The sequence below is a fragment of the Odontomachus brunneus genome, unplaced genomic scaffold (genome assembly GCF_010583005.1).
Source record: "Odontomachus brunneus isolate Ranch 3 - 2012 unplaced genomic scaffold, Obru_v1 Obru_scaffold_132, whole genome shotgun sequence".
NCBI classification, from domain to species: Eukaryota; Metazoa; Arthropoda; class Insecta; order Hymenoptera; family Formicidae; genus Odontomachus; species Odontomachus brunneus.
Window position 1 is genome coordinate 271,299 of NW_022639582.1, and position 21,571 is coordinate 292,869.

General features: G+C 37.8%; 3 protein-coding genes and 1 long non-coding RNA gene across 6 annotated transcripts in view; 1 reads left to right on the forward strand and 3 right to left on the reverse strand.

The window, feature by feature from the left end:
• LOC116850037 (protein PIF-like) overlaps positions 1–2,571 on the reverse strand; it is a 3,238-nt gene extending 667 nt beyond the window's left edge. Inside the window, exons 1-2 of one of the 3 annotated variants that reach the window (XM_032827831.1) lie at positions 2,026–2,571; positions 853–1,656 (exon numbers count right to left, since the gene is read on the reverse strand). In XM_032827831.1, the coding sequence (XP_032683722.1) occupies positions 853–1,656; positions 2,026–2,053 (832 nt within the window). In that variant the 5' untranslated portion in view covers positions 2,054–2,571. Of the gene's footprint in view, positions 1–93; positions 1,657–2,025 lie in introns of all 3 variants that reach the window. The other 2 variants (XM_032827830.1, XM_032827829.1) reach the window with 2 other exon arrangements.
• A 1,173-nt stretch (positions 2,572–3,744) lies between these two features.
• LOC116850039 (prion-like-(Q/N-rich) domain-bearing protein 25) lies at positions 3,745–8,066 on the forward strand. Its single transcript, XM_032827832.1, has 13 exons — positions 3,745–3,854; positions 4,073–4,261; positions 4,359–4,499; positions 4,589–4,735; positions 4,856–5,011; positions 5,108–5,242; positions 5,307–5,429; positions 5,998–6,288; positions 6,370–6,492; positions 6,636–6,755; positions 6,905–7,060; positions 7,149–7,307; positions 7,862–8,066. Exons 1-13 carry the CDS (start codon positions 3,794–3,796, stop codon positions 7,933–7,935), a joined length of 1,875 nt encoding a protein of 624 aa, XP_032683723.1. The 5' UTR covers positions 3,745–3,793; the 3' UTR covers positions 7,936–8,066.
• A 150-nt stretch (positions 8,067–8,216) lies between these two features.
• LOC116850046 overlaps positions 8,217–21,571 on the reverse strand; it is a 32,662-nt gene continuing 19,307 nt past the window's right edge. The window contains exons 2-3 of the long non-coding RNA XR_004379248.1: positions 15,497–15,625; positions 8,217–15,343 (exon numbers count right to left, since the gene is read on the reverse strand). This is a non-coding gene — a long non-coding RNA (uncharacterized LOC116850046). The remainder of the gene's footprint in view (positions 15,344–15,496; positions 15,626–21,571) is intronic.
• LOC116850042 (high affinity copper uptake protein 1-like) lies at positions 18,865–21,051 on the reverse strand. Its single transcript, XM_032827836.1, has 6 exons — positions 20,889–21,051; positions 20,672–20,805; positions 20,541–20,597; positions 20,270–20,464; positions 19,527–19,855; positions 18,865–19,175 (listed from the first exon to the last, which is right to left on the reverse strand). Exons 1-5 carry the CDS (start codon positions 20,895–20,897, stop codon positions 19,585–19,587), a joined length of 666 nt encoding a protein of 221 aa, XP_032683727.1. The 5' UTR covers positions 20,898–21,051; the 3' UTR covers positions 18,865–19,175; positions 19,527–19,584.

Here is a 21,571-nt window from a genome sequence, read left to right on the forward strand (position 1 = left end):
TCCGAAAAGGTTCAATTAAAAATTGGTCATGTTCGTCAGAGACATAATCGTCTTCAGAGTCGTCGGAAACATCATAATGACTATCTCCATCATCGCTTGTAAAGTCATCTATTGCAAGTTTCTTGGACAAATTGAGTCTTTTAGCAGGAACCCGAAAAGGTCCAATTAAAAATTGGTTATATATGTTAGAGATATAATCGTCTTCAGAGTCGTTGGAAACATCATAATAACTATCTCCATCATCTCTTGTAAAATCATTTATTGCATGTTCTTTGGAAAAATTGGGTTTTTCATCAAAAACCGGGTAAAAAAGTTTAGATAAAAATTTGAAACGTTTGTCAGAATTATGATTCTTTTCAAAATCCTTAGAAACATCATAGTGTCTGTCTTTATCATCCCTTATCAAATCATCCATTGTATGTTTCTCGGAAGAAATGAGCTCTTCATCAGAAGTCCGGTGAAAACGTCGAGATGAAAATATGTCATGTTTGTTAAAAATATTATCTTCTTCAGAATCCTTGAAAACATCATAGTGATTACCTGTGTCATCCCTTATTAAATTATTTATTGCATTTTTATCGAAAAAAGTGAGTTCTCTATCAGAAACCAAAGGAATACCATCAGATGAAAATTTATTATATTTGTCAAAGACATAATCATCTTCAGAGTCGTCGGAAACATCATAATGACTATCTCCATCATCGCTTGTAAAGTCATCTATTGCAAGTTTCTTGGACAAATTGAGTCTTTTAGCAGGAACCCGAAAAGGTCCAATTAAAAATTGGTTATATATGTTAGAGATATAATCGTCTTCAGAGTCGTTGGAAACATCATAATAACTATCTCCATCATCTCTTGTAAAATCATTTATTGCATGTTCTTTGGAAAAATTGGGTTTTTCATCAAAAACCGGGTAAAAAAGTTTAGATAAAAATTTGAAACGTTTGTCAGAATCATGATTCTTTTCAAAATCCTTAGAAACATCATAGTGTCTGTCTTTATCATCCCTTATCAAGTCATCCATTGTATGTTTCTCGGAAGAAATGAGCTCTTCATCAGAATTCCGATGATGTAAAATTACTTTAATTTTAAAAGGATTATGTGTTGGATCTATGTCGTTCTTATATTCTTTGGAATTTTCTGAAGTCGATGTCATTGTAGCAGAGTCAAGATCTAATATACTGTTAGAATTTTGTAATGAACGTGGATTATCTTGCAGTTGCTTATGTTCATTAATTTTTTTGTTTGCATGCTTTGGCCTGTCTAAGGAAATTTTTATTAATTTTTTAAGAAAATTTGGATGACTATTAACATCGATTATTTGCATTACGTCGGATACACCTATTTCATTTTTCTTGTCCCATGTTAATGCGGAGTTTTTAATAAATTTTGTATCCTCCAGAGGACGATTTATCTCATTGAAAGTATCAGAGTCAACAAATGCCGTAGTTATTGGTCGTTCTTCGATTTTTGGCACATATGTCTCGATAGTATACTTTTTCTTATAATTTTCATAACAAATGTACAAAGTGTACAATATAGCAAACAATATAATCCATACACAAATTTTATTTAGTAGATTATATACTCGGTACTTCTTTTCTAGATGCTTATCGTTCTCTGAATCATTCTTCGCGCTTAGGAGTTTGTCTGTATCTGTGTAAATATATAAAAAGAAAAAGAGAAGGAGAGACTATCTTTTAATTATTATAATAATAAAGACAAGTAAACAAATAATACATCCAATTAATGACACAAATTGACCATATCAAATCAAAACAAAAAACTTTTATAAAAAGAAAATAAATTACAAGAAGAGAGGAAAGGCCGCGATAATTATTTCTGTCATGAGAAATATAAAGAAACAATGTTTGCATATCACGCATGTAGTTGTTATATAGATGTGATAAAATACTTTCAAATTACATTTTAAACAATGTTCCGACAACTTTTTGAAACGTAAGTAGTTGTCGTTCTTTTACACTCGAAAGTATAAAAAGACAAAAAATACAACGTGGTATTCACCTTCTGAGATTTCCTTCTGCTTCTTCATGTTGCACAATTGATAGGCACTGATCTCGCTAGAATGCAATCTTTGAGCGTCTGTTCAGTGGTAAGAATTAACTTCGACTGTGGGGAAAGTTAAGTTTGTCCCACAAGTTAATAAAAAGAAAAAAGTGTTGTAAAAATTTCCTCCTCCCTTCTATTGCGTCTCTTGATAGGAGAAAGACGCGCTTCCAATCATCGTATATAATGAATTAACCATTATAGTAATTGCTTTGGTATCGATTAAAACTCATCGATTATCGGCTATTGTATGCCGGAAATAGTATATTTTTGAAAATAAATCTTAATGTTAGACATTAAGTTAATTAATGTTATATCAATCTTCATCTAACGTTATCTCAACTTTAAGAAATTTGACGACAGATGGATTGAATCCATTATTTTCGAAGCTTATTACAGCTAAAAACAATGAATCTGACGTAAGTTATAGAATACACTAACAAGTAAACCTACCCAAAAGGTACACTTCGATTTCTTTCTAATTTCGCACAAATGTAGAAGTACAAAAAATATTTAAGTCATATTTTTTTTCATTTTGACCCATTTAGAATTCCACGGGCAGTTTATAGTTTTTTATATTTCGGTTGGAATCTCGGCTAAAGAAATTTAGAATGGTTCGTGTCTCAGCCATTCCGATTTTGTTAAAATTATTTAACTATATCTTGTATTCAATTTTATTTCTTATGCATTTTTGTTGCACTTGTTGATGATAAGAGTGAGAATTAAAAAGCTAACATTAAACTGCCCGTAAAACTCAAAGTAGATCAATGAAAAAATATGACCTAAATATTTGTTGTACTTCTACATTTATGCCAAATTAGAAAAAAATCGGAATGTACCTTTTGAGTAGGTTTACTTGTAAGATAATCGCAAAATTAAGATAATTGTCTTTCTCGTTTTTCCTTTCACCGAGTATGTTAATCGTGAGATTCATTGTAATATGCGATTCAGTCACACTTTCAAGAGACTCGAACGAACAAGATTCTAATTGCGTAGAATTTAATTAAAACGATTCCATCTATGTATTTACTTCCATAATTGATTCGACTCGACTAAAAAGCATATCACACTCGTGGAATAATTATTCGAAAGTACACTGGGAGAATCAATTGTTCTTTCTGAAATTTTCTTCATGAATATCTTATTCCTACTCGTTACTTCTCCATCTTGTGCAAAATTATCGATACCAGAAATACTTATATCATCCCCGGAGATTATTCTTATGTGATAACAACGCAGGTGTTCAAATCTATTTGATATCGCATGGCAGGGCCGGTCGTATAGATTATAGAACCAAATACGAAACTGAGCGCATGCAACAGAAAAAATGTTATAATGTGCGGAAATTATTTTAACACGTTTTTTCTTTTATGAAATTATTAGTGTATCTTATTGAAATGTGCAGTATAATAAAAACTCTACCGTACAAGAATATAAAAACATGTTTTACACAATAATATCAAGAATATCTACAGGATTAAAATTTACAAAAACGCATAAATAAAGCATAAGAGGTGAAATAAAAATTTTTCCAAAAATTATATATGATAAATACGATAAATATGATACGGGAAATGGTCGATGGTTGTTTTCGACGATATGACAATTTTTACGTTCGAAATAGCGCCCTTCACACTTCGCCTAGCACCAGCACTGCTTTTAGATTTGATAAAAGAACGTGAACATCATTGTCAAAAACAATCAGTGTAACTTGTAAGTCACGAAGATGCAGCTAATCCGGCAAGTTGTATACGTTCTACTATATCTACATTTCTCCTCTCGTGATGGTAGGAATATATTTCATAAGTGAAAAATAAATTAACTTTATATACACGCTTATATATTCTGAAGTCTTTTATCATCGTAATTAAGAATAGTATTAAGAATAGATTAATATAAATTATACTTTGGAGTCTTTTATCATCGTAAGAATAGATTAGTACAAATCATCGTTTAACGTAAGAGGTGGAAAACTCACATTAAGGCGGATAATCAAATGTTTTAGTTTCCACGCACGACATTGACATGTTATCAGAAGAATATATGAGCGGTACAAATGATTTCACAACAATCAGTAACTGGAAATGTGAGTCCGATAATGAATGTACAGTGACGAACAGTACGTGCAGGGATAATGAGTGTCAGTGCGCACCTGGATACATCTATAATTCCAACATGACATCATGTGTCAGAGGTAACGTTTTCCTTGAGCTTTCTCTGTTACTTTCCGTGCTTGGTCATAATTGATTTGACACGAATGAAGAGATTTCTATTGTATGGATTACTCTCAGTTGCTACCGGCCTGCTTGATCCGTGCGAGGACTCGTTCCAGTGCTCGGCTTATCTTTCCAATGGCGGTGAATGCGTTGACAATATTTGCGTATGCGGCCCCGGCTATTACTACCTACACGGTAGATGCAATCAATACGTAGGTGCGTGATATCTTTCATATTCTGTATCTGAAATTCTTTCATTTTGCTAACAATGATAAGAACTCGACATTATGTGTCGCGACGTGCAGGCCTGTTCGAGAAGTGCAAAGAAAATATCGACTGCTACGTGAATGCCGATTTCGAGGCGAGCACTTGCAATGCAACGGAGAAAATTTGCGAGTGTAGCCCCGGCTTTTATCAGCGCGAGTATCGCACTTGTCGACGAGAGGGAAAAGGTACATGGCCACAATGTGTTCGTATAATACATAGATTTAGAATGTAATATGTTGCTGCTTGTTAATGCTTATTGTTAATGCTCAAATGTTAATGCTTATTTAACGATTATTTAATGACAGCCGTCGGTAACGAATGCACGATAGACATCGATTGTACTTTCAAGAATGCGATCTGCAAGGATTTCGTTTGCGTTGAAAAATCCGAATCCAAGGAAACTAATGAATTTTCGAGCGATATCGTATTGACAGCTGATTCAAACGAGTCCACAGGCGAGCGTTAGTATAAGAATTATAAGAATTATAAACGCACGTAACGTATATCTTTACTTGTAAGTCGAAAAGGCTAAGAGTACATACATATGATCTAATTAGAAATTCGAGTGGGCAGCAATTGCACGAGCGACGAGGACTGTAGTGAACTGGGAAACGCCGTATGTGATCTTACTGGGGCATGCCGTTGTGTCCGCACGTATTTCGCACCTGACGCGGACGCCAAGTGTATACCAGGTAAAATTAGCGACGCAAATGTGTCTGCGAGCGACAATATGCAACCGACTATTTATGTTTACAGAGCTGGGAGAATCCTGTCGCAGCGACGACGTAGGTAGCATAGAGAAATCCATCTGCCGAGCAGGTATATGGAGTTGCACGAATGGCACGGTCGCATCCAGAGATAATCACGAGTGCCGCAAGGGTGAGTGAGCGTGTTTCCAGCAAAGATGGAAATTCGTGCGTTTGCGACAAGATCGCTTCTCAATATAGACACGGAAGAAACACTAAGGATATTACTTGCTTAAATATGATTGGCACAACGAAATATGGTACCACAAGATGATTGTAATAACCGTAGTACTCTTCTTTGCTGCCTGTCCATACGTATTTGAACGGTATTCTCAATGCTGTAACTAAATCTAGTATTTAGCAGACCGCAACAAAAAGACCGCAATATTCCTTCGGTTGAGGCAATCATATATAAGGATATACTAATTGAACATTACGTATCATAAGAATTGTAACTGTGAGAACTGTATCGATGGGCATGTAACAGCAACAACTTTTAAGCCAATATCCATTTAACTTGAAATCATATAAATTTTCCTCTAACCATAGAGAATATGGACGTAATAACTAATAGCAGTTTCCTTCGTGGACAAAAAGTATCAAAACGTAAAGCTCAGCTTTAAACGCGTAGCTTTAAACGCGCTGCAGTTTTGTAACGCGATTTTCACTTTTTAATTTAACATTTATTAAAATCTTGTCAGCGACCACGGAATACAATGGACAATGTTACGAGAAGGAGGATTGTTACATCTTCGGCCCGGACGCCGAGTGCAACGAAAATCAGTGCGTATGCAACGCGACTTATTCTCACTATGTGGAAAGCGAGCTCTTTTGCTGGGGAAACAGGGGGATCGACGAGACTTGTATCCAGAACTACGACTGCTACGTCGAAGGTTTCGTGAACGAGTTGCTCTGCAAAGACAATAAATGCGGCTGTCCCGATGACACGCACATGAACAAGAACGAGACAGCCTGTATTAAAAACGTGGCAGGTTAATAATTGTCTCATTCGTAATTTGACAATGTTCATCACTCGCCGAAGATTAAACGAGATTCTTTCCATTAAATTACAGGAATCGGGGACATTTGCGAAGTAAACGAGGACTGTAAGACAACAAACACGATTTGCAATGAAAATGTGTGCGATTGTCAAGAAAATTATTATCCGTCAAAAAAACGTGAAGAGTGTTTGGCAGGTAATCGGCAATCGCGTCGTGGAAACGTTAAGTTTTTAAAAGAAAAGTAAATTATAGAAAATATATGTGTATATGTGCGTATGTGTAAATATAGAAATGTAGAATTTTCAGAAAAAGGCTTTAATATAACTGCTGTATTTCAGGTCTCAATTCCACCTGCGAGATGGACAAACAATGCATACCGGCAGACTCCGTGTGCATTTCAAAAGTATGTTCTTGTAAACAGGACTACGTGCCCGTATCTATTGATACGTGTCTACCAAGTAAGGATTTGTGTCTTTCTCCGTGTTCCTGAAAGCAGTATTGCAAAAATTTCACGCTTATAAAATTTTTTAAAAATACAGTAATCTCAAAAGTATATTTTAAAAATATATTTGTAAAGAATCTCTTTTTTTAACGTGTTTTTTTCTAGCATTGCCGTATGGTGAGTCTTGTTCGCAAAATATTCAATGTTCTGTCATCGTACCGGGTGCGATCTGTGCGGCTGTCAAACAAGACAGTGGAAATAAGATTTGTACTTGCGACGAAAAGGACCACTATAGATTCGGGAGATGTTTTAAGAAGAAAAGTAGGATATGATAATTCATCATCATGTTTATTCATCAAATCGATTCTTTCGCAAAAATTATGTTATTAATGTTCGCATGCTGTTGCAGTGCTCAGCGAGACTTGCACGAATATCGGCGAGTGTTACTTAAATTTCAACGCGGATACAGTGATGTGTATGAACGGGGAATGCACGTGCAATTGGGGCTACATGAAATGGAACAATAGTGTCTGCTTGAAAGATAAGCGAACCCTACATTTTCTCAACGGTGAGTTAGCCTTGACTCGCGTGTCAGTCGATCGACAAATTCCGCCGCATTTTATTTCCGCCTACGTAACAGCAAGGGCACGCTACAACAGGCGAATTTTCTCCGGGCGCACTCGCGCGCGCGCGCGCGTGAAATCCTTTTATGTGGCGCAATAATGTGCTTGCAATTATGAGCCGCGAACTCGCATGTCCGCCCAAGAATTGTGTTGCAATTTTTGCGATTACAAGCGTCGATAAGGCTCGCCTACAACGACGCGACCCATCTGGAACAGACCTGTTGTATGTATTCATAGAAAGCAGCACCTTGCCGAATACTAATACTTGTCGACTGCACAATCTCGATATGGAGGAAACTTACCACGAATTCTGACACGAGTTCCGTGTAAAGACTAACAACGATAAAAATTTCCAACCTCTCACTTATCGTCTGACCACGAAACGAACGCTATATTTTTTTTTCCCATGGATGTTCAAGTACATCCCGAAATACTAAAGATAAAAAATGTGATTATGAAAATAAATAAATACTAAGATATAATACATTTTATTTTCCAGATGGTGTCATCAAAATGATGTCCACAGGATTACTTCTGGTCATGCTCCTCCTTACCTCTTGTGATATTTTTTAAATTTTGCAATATATTCGTTCCAACATAAAAGATATTCTATAATAAGAAAAAATATGGTCACAAATTTCTATGACGTCAAGCATAATGTTATTGTTTTTATTACTCGTAAATAAATTTATTTAATTTCTTTATAATGTATATAATATATATAACATACACTTAAAAATTTACAATATAATATAACATACTTTAATGAACTTGTTGTATTCGACGAATTTGTTAAGGAAATCAGTTTGTATAAAAAGGAAAATAAGATTTTAAATTAAAGAACATCAAAAGAAATTAAAGGAGCATTAAGGATGACGCGAGAGATATCATTTTTGCACAATATAATCGATCGAGGCACTTCGACCGTATTTTCTAGTTCATAAATTAGGACCACGATAATTCGTGGCTATGTCCATTCGCGGTTGAGTTATAGCATACTTGACGCACTCACGCGCTTACGATTATGGGCAGACGAAAAGTGGGACTATATGCGAGCGGCGTGTGATTTGAATACCGCCATTTCCGACCGGAGAGATTGATTAAAGAAAAACTGCGTACTTAGGTCTCCACCGAGCGTGATAAGAGGGCCGAATAGTCGACACGCGAGCCACGCGTTGACTGTACTCATTGCGGCTACGTTTCCACTGAGCGAGCAATGCTCTTAAGGCGAGTTTTCGATGACGTCGTCGAGGTATTCGAGGCACGGTGACGTCATATAACGAAGGGAAGAGAGAGGTCAAGGCACGTACTACTCGTGTATGTATCCTTCACACGATCGACCAAACGAAGCGTGGCGTTCTTATCGCACTATCTTAGGCATCGCACCATAAAAGGCAATAAACTGTTTATTGCCGGAGTATCGCGAACACGAGACGAATTTGCGATACTTTACTAACCTCCTCAGTATTAGTGAATTTAATGAGATTAAAGGTAAGCCATACCAAGAATATTTAACGCCTAGATTGAGGTGGAAACACTGCGAGAATTTCACAAGAATATTCAACTTTGATTTATCACGCCTTGATTTTCACCTTTGCTCTCAAGATAAACTGCGACTTATCTTATAAAAAGAATCCTTTTTCTTCTCAAAATCTCACACGTCTCACACTCGTATGTGTTGCTCGGCTATTGTTTTTCTTTTCCTCACTGCGTGCGAGCTCGCCTGTTTGGTCAAGTGCTCGAAATTGGATATTGGACTCCTGATCTAATCGTGTCTCGCGTTTTCAGCTCCGATACGCGTTCAAGAACGTTCTCACCACGAGCACGTTCCGTGTGTAATTTGTCCAATCTCTGAGCGTCAATCTCAATTTACGGGTCCCATCTACGTGTCATCAAGCACTACATCATCGAGCGGTCATAGCGCGGTCGTACATTTCGCTCCTGAAAGCTTTCGAGTCGCGCAGCCTAGGCTAATTTCTGTGGTCTATTCAATGTCGCTGTATGTAGTTACGCCGATCTCGCCCCGCTGTAGAAATGGAGCCTCATTATATTGACATTATTAGGAATTAACGTCCTTCTATCAGGAATCTCTAGATCGACGATTACCAGCAAAGGTGAGGTTCTCGCGCCACGGGTGACTCGCTGACCAACACGAAGCACGCTCTACCCGATGGAAATCAACTGAGAGTTGACACTTAACACCCCTAATTTGTCCGTGTATGACGAAAGCTATTAGCCGAATGAAAATGTCACGGACAAAATTAGATCACGGAATGTGGATTTCAGACGATTGTGCGCGCGCATAGCCATCGGAGTGTTCCGCGAGTGATGACGTAAAGGGTACATCCACACACGCTCGGAACAGGGAAACCCAATTAGTTATATAATTGTTGCCGGGGATTGTGTTAATCGATCATGGCTGCCACGGACAAAGGCAGCAATCGCGTAGACTCGACGTGAAACCCGTGCACCGAATACTTTTAAATTACATAGCGGAAAATTTTACGTATTGTGCATTAAGTGTTTGTTTATATTTGATTGAGAGATTCACAGAATTAATGTTCAGCCTCTGGGTACGTATCAGTATTTATCGATATTAATATGTCAAAGTCAACAAGATTCAGAAGATATTCATGCTCGGATTTTATTAACATTGGTTGGTATGTTTATTATGCATCAAACGTAATATACTTAATATTATTTCATGTTCACAAATTAATCTAATTGCTCTACAGTGGTCAGATGAAATCCAGAATTGGCCAGCCACCTGTAGCGCCGAAAGCGCGTTTTGAACGTGTGTCTCTCGTACACAAACATGAATACTTAAAAATACAAGATCGAACCGCATATCCGCATTCTTACAGGGATTAATCACCCGTATTCGCAAGATATTGCATCGCGCGTTATCTTATCATTTAATTGGTTACTCCGACATCAGATATGCTGAATGCTTCTTTATCAAATGAAACGCTCGTTCGTTTATCCGTTATTTGCAAGCGGACGAGGTAACGAAGAGATGCGAAAGGTCACACGCCAACTAGATGGACAGCCGATAGAGGCCCGACCTGGCTTCTTTCTTCGTGAAATGGGTCAGAGCTCGCTCACGCGGATAGGAAGTGACGCTACCACGAAGAAGGCGAGCACGAAATTCGAGGCTTTACACGTGTTAAGCTATCGTGTTCGAAGTTTTCGCTTCGAAGCCCTCGTACTACCTGCTATTCGGCAAATCTATTCGTGCTCGGACAACTTAACGTTGGAAATAGTTGCGAAAGTATCATTTACGTTAAATAATTCCCTACGAATTATACTTCCGACTAATCTCGGTGAAATTACTTTTAATGCTACACGGAAAAAACAGTATACTTGGCCCATATACACAAATCTGCACGACGAAACATTCAATATTGAATTTGGCTGGCACAATCAGATTTATATATGGGCTAACCATATTGTTCTTTTCATGTGGTTATGTCAATCAGATTCAATAGTAAAATACGGAATGATTAAATGTGGTTACTGCAGATTACATGTGGTCATTGCAATTGTTACGTTACTGACTTTGCAGCAATGAGAGCTGGTTGCTTCAATTAGAGTGTACCAAAGGTCCATGTTATCCCAACCAATTTCTGGTGGTCACAACCAAAGTACGCGCAACATTGATGTAATTAGTTTACCAAAGTAACTGAGTCATATCAACCACACACTCTCTTAAAGTGAATCAGTGAATAGTCACTGATATCAGTTATAATTATAGCACTGAGCAGTTTTATTATATTCACTGCTTTCAATGATGTTTCACTGATTCACTTTAAGAGAGCACGTTACTATTACACAAAAATAACTAAAGTGACGTAACTATGCTGCTCACAATTAAATATTTTTGATTATGTGTACCATATTTTTTTGTGTAAGATTAAAAAAATTTTCTGGCATACGATCGTTAGAACAATTAAGGGGAATAAGTAATTAAGAGCAAAAACAGCCAATCCAGTTAGAAGTGCGTGTGTTTTAAAATATGTGCAACGTTATCGGGCATGATGAATAGAGCTTCAAAAAAAGAAGGAAAACGAAATGAAATATTTCGCATAACTTAACGCTTTCGGATCTTAAACTCACATACCTCCAGCTGCGTTAGCTCTTATTCATCTTGTTTAATCTAACGATCATTTTTAATGCATATAACGCCATTTCGTCGAGTCAGGCCGATTTTGTCAAGTGTATACAAGTACGACTACAATTTATAAATTAGCCGCAACTTTTGTTCTTATTCGCGTCGGCTGTAGGAAATGATCGAAGAGTGCAACCATCCGTCACGGTTCTTGCTGCCACAGAACGTTTTAAAAGTCCGTGCAGAGTCGGCGCTGAGGTCATGACTTGTGACTAATCAGCTCGCGTTTCTTGCATAGCGAAATGCTTCCGCGACATACATGAAAGTAAGTGTCGGCGGGCAACTAACCGCGTGGCCATTGCAGCAACAAAGAAAACAGGAAGGAAAGAAAGAAAGAAAGAACGAAAGGACGAATGGAGATCTGATACTGCGGCCTGTCGCACCGTAATTCTCCACGTAATTTCAGGCCGACTCACGTAGCCGATCTAGGACGCCGAGAAGAAAGTTTCGTGTCTGATAACACTCGGCATGCCCATAACGAAAGTCGCTATTACAAAAAACAGTGGCGTTGAAAAATTTAAGAATTAATCCGCGATCAACGTAGGTGCAAATTGGGGTCTCCGCGTACCGTTCACGGAGGGTCCTTAACTTCTCGTCTCCTTTAGAATCAGCGCCCGCTGGCACACTTAAGGGAAGGACATATATCGTGTTAGAACAATCGATTTTTCAATTTTCCATTTTCTTAAAGCATGACATCACAATGACACAAAAATATTTTATCAAAACTGCAAGTCTAAACTCGAAAAAATGAGAAAGTTACAGCGTTTTAAAGAGAAGCCTGATTTCACGAAATCATACTTTCAAAATCGATACCCAAAATATCTCGAAAACAATCGAATGAATCAATCCCATTCTGTTTCCTACTTATTCAATATAAAATTACGCAGTCTTTGTTATAAGATATTTTTTCTTAAAGCATTAGTTTCGTTTCTATAGTCGAGAAATAGCTTATTTTTTTTGCGTAAATCCACATTTTTACTTTTAGAAAACGCCACTTTGTAACAAATGAAAATTTTATAAATTGAATACGACAAAGACTAAATTTATTTGTGTATCCTAACAATTATTCGGCCTTTTTTATTTCAAATGAGCCGTGTGGATTCTACAGTAAGTACCGCTAACTGCTGCACCAACGAACACGCTTAATGTAGACGACGATATCTAGACAATTTTTTAATACTTCTACCAATTTAATACAATGTCAATAACTTTATACATACAATGTTAGTGGAAATTCCGATTCAATAAAAGTAATATTTTTGACGGAGGCCTCTCACAAATACACGCCTACACAGAAAAAAAAGATTTGCTAATATATGGACAACTAAAAATATTAACTGCAGGAACAGATTTTCTTGCTTACATAGTAAAAGTTATTTAGTTATTTTTAAATTTAGTTAAATTTAAAGTTAGTTAAATTTGCTCTTGCAGTTAATATTTTTAGTTGTCTATATGTTAGCAAATCTTTTTTTCCGTGTATTTTCGGTTTTGCTAGGTGTATGTCCCTTCTTAAAACGGGAACTCGGAACGAGCGTCCAGGGGTCGTGTGTCGCAACGATTTCCTTGCAGCCGCGTATACATATCGGATCGCGTGTACGGCATTATGTGTCTTGCGTTATACAGTACCAACAGAGGCCAAGGTCACGAATAACCGCCAGACGTGAAACTACGCAACGATCAGACGGGAAGATCGGCATCTAGATCTCCGAAAATCCGATATCGAGCCTCGATACCAAGTGTCTGTGTTAATTATTCGGTTTAGGCGCGCTCGTTGGAGAAACGTGTCACACTGTGTGAAATGTTTTATTCTTTGTTTCCTCTTTTTTATTGAAACTTTCCTCGCTGTACACGATAACATTGTAAAAACATTGTGAATGTATGTGCAGAATCGCGCTTGCGCGATGTGCAATATGAGAAAATAATTGTCTTATATCCAGGCCACCAGACGCTACGTGATGATTCCGGAACGCAATTATTATTAAATGTAGAACATTAATACGCGATTTCGCGCAATTAAATTGTATTTTAGAAACGCGTTAATAATGTATTATATAATGTCGGACGTCGCCAGACGCGCGGAGTAGACTCTTGTGTTTAAGTGTTCGTTAAACTTGCGCACTTACCTTATCAGATTTAAGCGGGACTGCCGCAAAATGTGACGTCTGATTTTATCTGCGGAATAAGTGTTTTTTAACGCGCATGCCCGACATCATCCCGTATTTATATGGCCGCTGCGCGTTTTATTTTTACGTTTCATGAAAAATAACGCCCGCCACCAGCAATTCTTATTTAAATGAATTTCGCATGCCGGGCACAACGGTGTCGGGGTTCGCCCGCGCGTTCTCCTGAATTTATTAGCATCCCTTTATGATGAAAAAAAATTACACGTAGGCACAAGGAGGAAAATACAACGCTTCGTTCTGACTTCTACCTGAGTCATGCTGTCACGATCGCCGTGTAATGATCACTGTTTCATAATCGGTCGTCCACTTCCATCGAAGTTACCAATCGTTGTCCACATACTTAGCTGTCCACATTAAAACGCTCAAGTAATGTCTGCGTTGCGACGAAGTAACAGCCGCACGTAGCATTCATGACTGTCATATTTTCCACGAAGGCCGATAGAAATCTGTGCATTCATTATCGTAACGCAAGTTAAAAATCGCACAGCTTTATCCACGTGCATGTTGCGTGAGCGCGTTTCACCTCACGAAAACGAATGGCAAAGAAGTCCGTGTTGCCATCTACCAAAGCAGTCGGAAACTTTCTCCCTATTATTGATTTCTGAGCACGAATAAATTTCTCGAAAACTAACACCGCTGAATTATTCAACGTGTATTGCTAAACACTAATATCGCTAAGAGCTTCTCCTAATTTACTCATCCTAATTTACGAGAACTATCATCAAATGCGAATGTCGTTACCAAATATACAAATCTACAGTCGGTCGCGAGGATAACCCCGCGAATACATCAAACTAGTTGTACATTTTATCTGGAAGCTTAATTAATGCTATACAAATTTTATGCACGACGTCCTAGTTCGATCTGGTGTTAATATCACGTCCGACAACATATCGCTGTATTGTACCTTTACATGTTCTACATATCCAGGATATTGCATGTCATACAAAGCTTCCTGTGCTCTTGATAACATCTTACTTTACAGCATGCAGCATGTAAGAAAGCCAATTTCGAACGGTCGAACATTTTCTCCCTCGAAGCTCGAATACAAGCTCGACTTTAACTCATCTTGGGAACAAAGTGGTTACCGTTCGTTGATATTCAGACTATTTTACCTGGAACTTTCCAAGTGACTGAGAGAAACAGATCTTTCCCTCTTTTTACATTAGTAGCACTACTTCGAAGCTTTTGACATTAGTAGCACTACTTCGAACGTGCCATGCAGATTCACTTATCTGCATCGTTGTTGAATTTAAATACTTATATTTTCAAAAATTCCGAGATATAATAGATATAACATTTGGTAACATTTAATATGAGGAAATAACTATTTAGTTCAATTTACTATCGCATTGTTCTAACTTCGCGTTTAGTAGATACACGATACTCACTCACTCGGTGGTCGGTAACTTGAATACTCTGTGACGTAATCAGTCTTACGTGACTTTGATGTTCAGAAGGGAATTCTTTGAAAAGCTCGAAATCTTGTTTAAAGTTGCTTAGGCGACGTATAATTAAATTTTGTGAATTCCTAAGTCCCACTTTCATAGGAAGATCTTATAGTGGATGCCGCGGAAGCTCCCTTATGAGATAGCACAATGACACACATATTCCCGTGTGTGCGCGCTCCCTATAAGTAACAACGAGGACGTTCTAATTTAAGCAACAGGGTGCACGAGATTCGTACGTCTACCAAGGCTAGTCCCAGCCAAAGGGCGAATCGAGACTGAAGGGCGCGATCCGCTCGTGGGGTTGATGCGTAAAGGGGGAATATACAGCTTACCAGTTGGCGACGGCAGTATCGATCAGTCGCACACGCGTGCACTTTAGCCGCGTCTGGATATTCAACGATGATTTCTCTCTTATTATCCACTTGGTTTTTTTGTAAGAGGATCAAGTATTGGATCTCTGACTGCAAACGACGGTACATGATTAACTTCCAAACACAAAGGCGTATATATCGCATGATATTTTTCTGAAATATCGAATGTTTTGACAGTTGGCTTATCAACTTACGGATTAATATCGTATGTGATCTTTTATATAGATATATGGAGAAAGATAAGTTTATCGTGCGTCACGTCAGATAATGCCAGGATTTATATTTACTCGGAATTTATATAAATTGAAGAAAGTATGTAATAACATTTTTCTCCAAGAAACATGTGATAGAAAGAAAGAGAGAAAGAGAAAAAAATATAATCAGTTCGATAGCGAATTTTAATCTCGTTGAAAGATACATATCGAGATTTTCTCGGTTCAGCTTGTGCACGTCCACCATTTCCAAGATGCGCATTTAATTAGTTAATAAATTAATTAGTATACAAAAATATATTTCATGTTTCAATTTTCGAATTAATACTCAAGGAAGTCAAAGAATCCTGCTCCGCGAGCCTTTAGTATTCATGCGCTGTCCCTAATTTCCGCATCAAGCGCACAATCTAGTTCCACTTTGACATTAAACACAAAGTTATTTTACAATGTGACGGCAACCAACGGCGCTATCGATCGGCTGCTCTTGTGCCAGTGGTGTTTACTCAGACAACCACTTCCATGATTATTCGATCCCATGAGACATTCCCCTAGACACGAGCTTCATCTCTCTACTTTGCATAATCACATATACCATTCTTTACGAGCTCGACCTATGTTGATGATAAGAACCTACTACTTCGCTATCACCATCAACGATATCAATATTCGCCGCCGTGTCTGCATATTAAGCGCATTACCACGAACCGAAATGCATTTCATCGAGAAATTGAGAATGTATCTCTGCGCACAGGAAGATATCATTCTACTGCTAAGCAAAGCAATTGCTTGATGTGCTTCTTTCTTTTAAGCAATAGTTATCTTCAACAAAAAAACATATTTTCTAATAGTGTAAAAATATGCTCATCGGAAATTTCAGAAAACTTCATTGATACTCATTGATGAAAAGCAAATATGATACTTATGATAAACTTGTGATAAAAATTTGCACGCGTGCGGATATATAAATATTATAAAATACGAACTACTTTAAACACACAAGTAGCATTTATTCGAATACAATGTATATATTTTTCTGTGTGTAATGTTTTTTCTATATTTCTTGTGGAAGAACGAGACTTTCAACTTTTCAGAAGCGACGGTTCGCTATCAGTGCAAGCGAACGTGTGCGATCGGTTGCGAAACGTTAATTGGTGGGCCAAACCACGTCCTTCGCATCCGTAGTCGAAGCTAATTTTATTGGTACACGGCCGTCGATCACCCGTGACACTTTGACGTGGAAATGCATCGTCAAAAGGTCATGCGCGAATGACGGCCCACGTTCGCTATTATCGCGTTCGTAAAATAGGAACGTCGGCTATAAGCAGTTGGCGGGAGAAAAAAGCTGGACGGACGGAAACGGAAGAGACGTGAGTAGCAACGAAAAAAAGAAGCAAGCCGCTGAGCTGCAATCTGCATGGATTATTGAGTTCAAAAGGCTTAAATGCACAAAGACCGAGCACGAGGCCGCGCGCTGGCTGCGGGAAAAGTGAGAGCGTTGTCGCGAGAAAAGAGAAGAGAATGAGCGCGCACCCGGAACGAAAGAACGCGCGTTAACCCTTGAACCCTGGATTCAACGTTACTTCGGAGACAATGAGAGCGCGCTGTCGAGTGAAGATCGATCGCCGGAAGTGCCGGCGGGTGCCTTCCGTTCGTGGTAACCTCGGCTGTTACTTCGTTTCTACAATGCGAATGATATCGCTTGCGATGAGAGAGAGAGAGAAAGAGAGAGAGAGAGAGAAGGTGAGGGAGAGAGAGGGAGATTAACAGGTCGCATGGTCGTCGCTGCATATTCAGAAGTGTCGTTCTTATATCATTCTGCCCACATCGGGCCATTCAATCACAACTGTCCGCGGTATAAATCGTATGCGGTGACGCGCGCGTTCCACCGTGGCGCTTATTGTTAGACATATCCCACGTAGACCACCTGCATTCATTAAATCTGCATACGCGTGTACAGAAGGGAATTTAAAAAGTTGAAATTATGAGGGCAACGTAAAGAGAAACTAATGGCGTGCGCAGCATACAGTCGCGTTAATTAAATCACTGTAAAGCTATTTTAACACGAACGGAGATGAGACAGAATAATAGAGATACATGCGGAGTGGAATGCGTAATGTTCGCTGAAAATCAAATACAATATTTTGTCACGCAAGTGAATATAATCGTCACGTGTGAATACGATAGAACTCAAACAATTGTATTTATATCTTTTTGTCGAAGTTTGCACAAAATATGCACACACCGCACACACTCGCATATATTGTAAAGAATTTTATTCTAAAACTCTAAATTGCTTTATTCTAATGCATCGTATTTTTCCTGCACATCAAACACGTTTTCATTTATTTCCAGTACGGTCATGCGCATTTTAGATAGGTTGGGCGTAAACCATGTAGCGTGCCTTCTGGGATTTGCAATTCCCAAATGCAATTCTCCGTATTTTACTTTAGCATATGAAAGAGACACCGCGAACGGATACAAAGTGACTCACTTTTAAATACGTTATATTTTGCCGAGTGTCCAATCCAATTAAATGTTACATTTTACAATCCAAAATAAACACTCTTTGACCAGTACGTATTTTTTGAGAAATTTTTTCTTCAGCCGAAGACATATGACAAATCTAAATAGAGAAAATAGTAGAAATAATACACACAAATAATCCACCTGAAATTAAATTACTCTTCCAGAGAGCCTCTCAATTCCGTCTGAAATGTTTTGTCACATTTTCAGTTAAAGTCAAGAATATTTGTGAAATTTTTAAGTACTTCAACACATATATTTCAACAACTACTTCGCTCATGTGTTCACATATCTGTCATTTACGACATGACGTAATTGCGAATAATTATATTTATCACAAGTCGTCTTCTCCTTCTTACATCGATGACGTAATTTTTAATGGGACAACTTTATCATAACGACGAACATTTCTTCGTCGACCAAACGATTAAGTTGCTACCTTAAGAACGTCAATGCAACTACGGGACTACTTTTTAACCCATTCACCTTGAAATTTATTTTCTGGATTCTGACGACTCCAACATCAAAATACTTCGGCATCGCGAAAGATTTTGATGTATGAGATGCAATATACTAGAAAGACATGAGTATACATTTATCAAGGTTAAAATCTTCATTTTTATTGTTTATTATTTACTAAGTACAAAAGATATATGTGAAACATTTTCTCTTTACAGATTTATCACAAATCGCTTTCTCTTGACGTAATTTTTAATGAAACAACTTTATCGCACAACGACGAATATTCTTTCGTCGACGAAACGATTAAATTGCTATCTTAATAATTTGCAAAAACAATATCTTCTGGTCGATTGTTAATCGTTGTCTTCAAAATTTGATAAATCAGCACAAATACGCTTGTTAGATAGTCCAATGATTCGGTTTTGATATCTATCCAATTATATCTAAACAAATTATATAGATAAATGTATATAAATAGCAATGTACGTATTTTTTAATGAATTCTATCAAACAGATGGATTCTATTAAATATCGATCGATTTTATCGCGTCAATTTATAGTAAAAATATCGGAGAAACATGTGAGAGAAAGAAAAAAGAGGGAAAGAGAGAATGTAAGTGAGAGAGAGCTTGAATAAAAAATAACATAAAATGACAAAATCATATAAAATGGAAGAACATGAAGCAAAATGAAATTCTACAACGTAATCTTTGATATTTTAAAATTTACTGACTTGAATGTACAAGTCTATTGACTTGTCAATAGAAATACATTTGTGCAGCACAAGTACTCACGTTTTTCTCCATCTCTTAATAACGACGTGAACGATCTTATTGGTGCGCATTTTTCATCTTAATGTCCCATATGATCATCCTCCGGTTTTGGTGTATAGATAAAAAAGAACGTCAAACACCAGATACAGAAGAGTGCGAGTAGCAAGAACCACGTTACGATACTGAACATGTTCCATCCGAGAATAATTTGGCGAACTGAACTATATTGTCGTATAGGATTGTTAGATTTTGAGGAACAAATCGTTGCACAACTCCGACTGTCCGCCATCATGTATTTAACTCTTATATCGCTGATCGACGATGAATGGCGATCCAACGATTCACGTACCCTGATTGATACCACGAATCAACAAAATAGACAGTGTTCCTCGCAACGAACGGGTAAAACAGATTAGATAACAAATACATCCAATTGCGAGACTACGAAAAATTATCTGCTGTCTCTCGTATCTGTTTAAGCACACAAGTACTATTTTATTTTTTTAAGTTGTTACCCGATACTCAGTCTTTCCGAAATACGTAAAGCAATCTGTGTCTCGAGCAACCAGGAAAAAAGTAAAATTTCACGTAGATACACATGTGAATAAGTAGCGAGGAAGATATACATCGCTGTATATTGTTATCATGTTTCTCTTTTACCGAATGGAAGTAAGCTGTTTGCCGTTATCACCTACTCTCTATATTACACTACTCTATATATCACAGTCTCTATGTTACAGTTATTCTTATAAGGATATATTTACGAGCAACATTCCGTATTTTCGTTATTAGATTTTTCCCACGCGAATAACCAATATCCGAGAGCTGTCCCGACACCGATAGCGATGCAGAGCCAATAGTTGTACGTCATAAAAATAAACATGAGAAAATAGCCGAGCACAACCTGGATCACGTGCAGGAGCGTTTGAAAGAGATGAATTCCGGAGAACAGCAGTGAACTGCAATGATAAAAGTCTTGCAGTAAACTGAAACTGCGCGACGGAATCTTCCAAGTGACACAACATTCATACGTACTGTCTCGATTTTTTCTGCTTCCTCTTGATACACGCCGTACGCACGTAAAGGTAGTCGCTACAATTTACATGCAGATAAATGACTGACCGCGTGCGCGTTACTTTAGCGCGTAATATTAGTCGCGTACTCACCGATAAGACTTCAGGCCCTCGTACAAGGCGGATAGAAGAATAACACCGATCACGGAACCGACCATTCCTTGTGCATCATTGATGCTCCAGCCACGGAACAGAACAGTTTCCGTGAGGCCGCCATGGAATGCCATCTACAGCGATCAACGAACAATTACGAGCGGGAGAACGACAATAAACGCGAAACGCAAATCCCACGTGCGTCACTAACACTTACGCTATGCATCTTGTTTGGACTAACGTTGTCAGGTAGTTTCACTCAAGCCAACGCTCACCATTGTGTGAATGTTGGAGCATTTACTGCTACACAGCTGTCCCATATGTCTTTATCGTATTTTAGATAACGTATCGTACAGTTATCTTATACACTTGCAGACGAACAAGACCGTAATATTTATCAGAGCAACTTAGGGCGTACGCGATATTCGCCGCACCTCATTTTATTTATTAGTCTATTAGTCTATTAGTCTAGTGAATCATTTAATTTTTATAGAATTTACAGAAAACGAGACTGATTGATATGATTGTGACTGATTGATATTGATGTCATACGTAATGTCGCAAGAGAAAGATCAGATATTATAAAATATATTTCTAAACTAGAGCGTAAACAGTATTCACTCTTGCAGAAATTGCATAACAAAGCTTGTCTATTTTCCGGCACACCTAATAATAGCGCGTTGTATAGCCAACAACGCTTTATATAACGCAGCGCACAGAAGAAAAACCGTGCACGAAGCCTTTACGAAGAAATCGTAAAAGTCCTATAAATTTAATCGAAAGATTTTTCTATTAAAATTTTCTTTCCGTTTAACCTAGATTCACACCTATGAAATTATATTAACAGACGTATAAATGAATTAAATATCTCTGTTATCTCGCGCGATATCTTATTCTTTG

Coding starts and splice junctions, on each gene's coding strand:
- LOC116850039 (XM_032827832.1), top strand. CDS start 3,794: ATGCAGCTAATCCGGCAAGTTGTATACGTTCTACTATATCTACATTTC. Junction 4,262..4,358: donor CATGACATCATGTGTCAGAG/GTAACGTTTTCC, acceptor GATTACTCTCAG/TTGCTACCGGCCTGCTTGAT. Junction 5,012..5,107: donor AAACGAGTCCACAGGCGAGC/GTTAGTATAAGA, acceptor TGATCTAATTAG/AAATTCGAGTGGGCAGCAAT.
- LOC116850042 (XM_032827836.1), bottom strand. Junction 20,598..20,671: donor GAGGGCCTGAAGTCTTATCG/GTGAGTACGCGA, acceptor TGTAAATTGTAG/CGACTACCTTTACGTGCGTA. Junction 20,465..20,540: donor AAGCAGAAAAAATCGAGACA/GTACGTATGAAT, acceptor TTATCATTGCAG/TTCACTGCTGTTCTCCGGAA.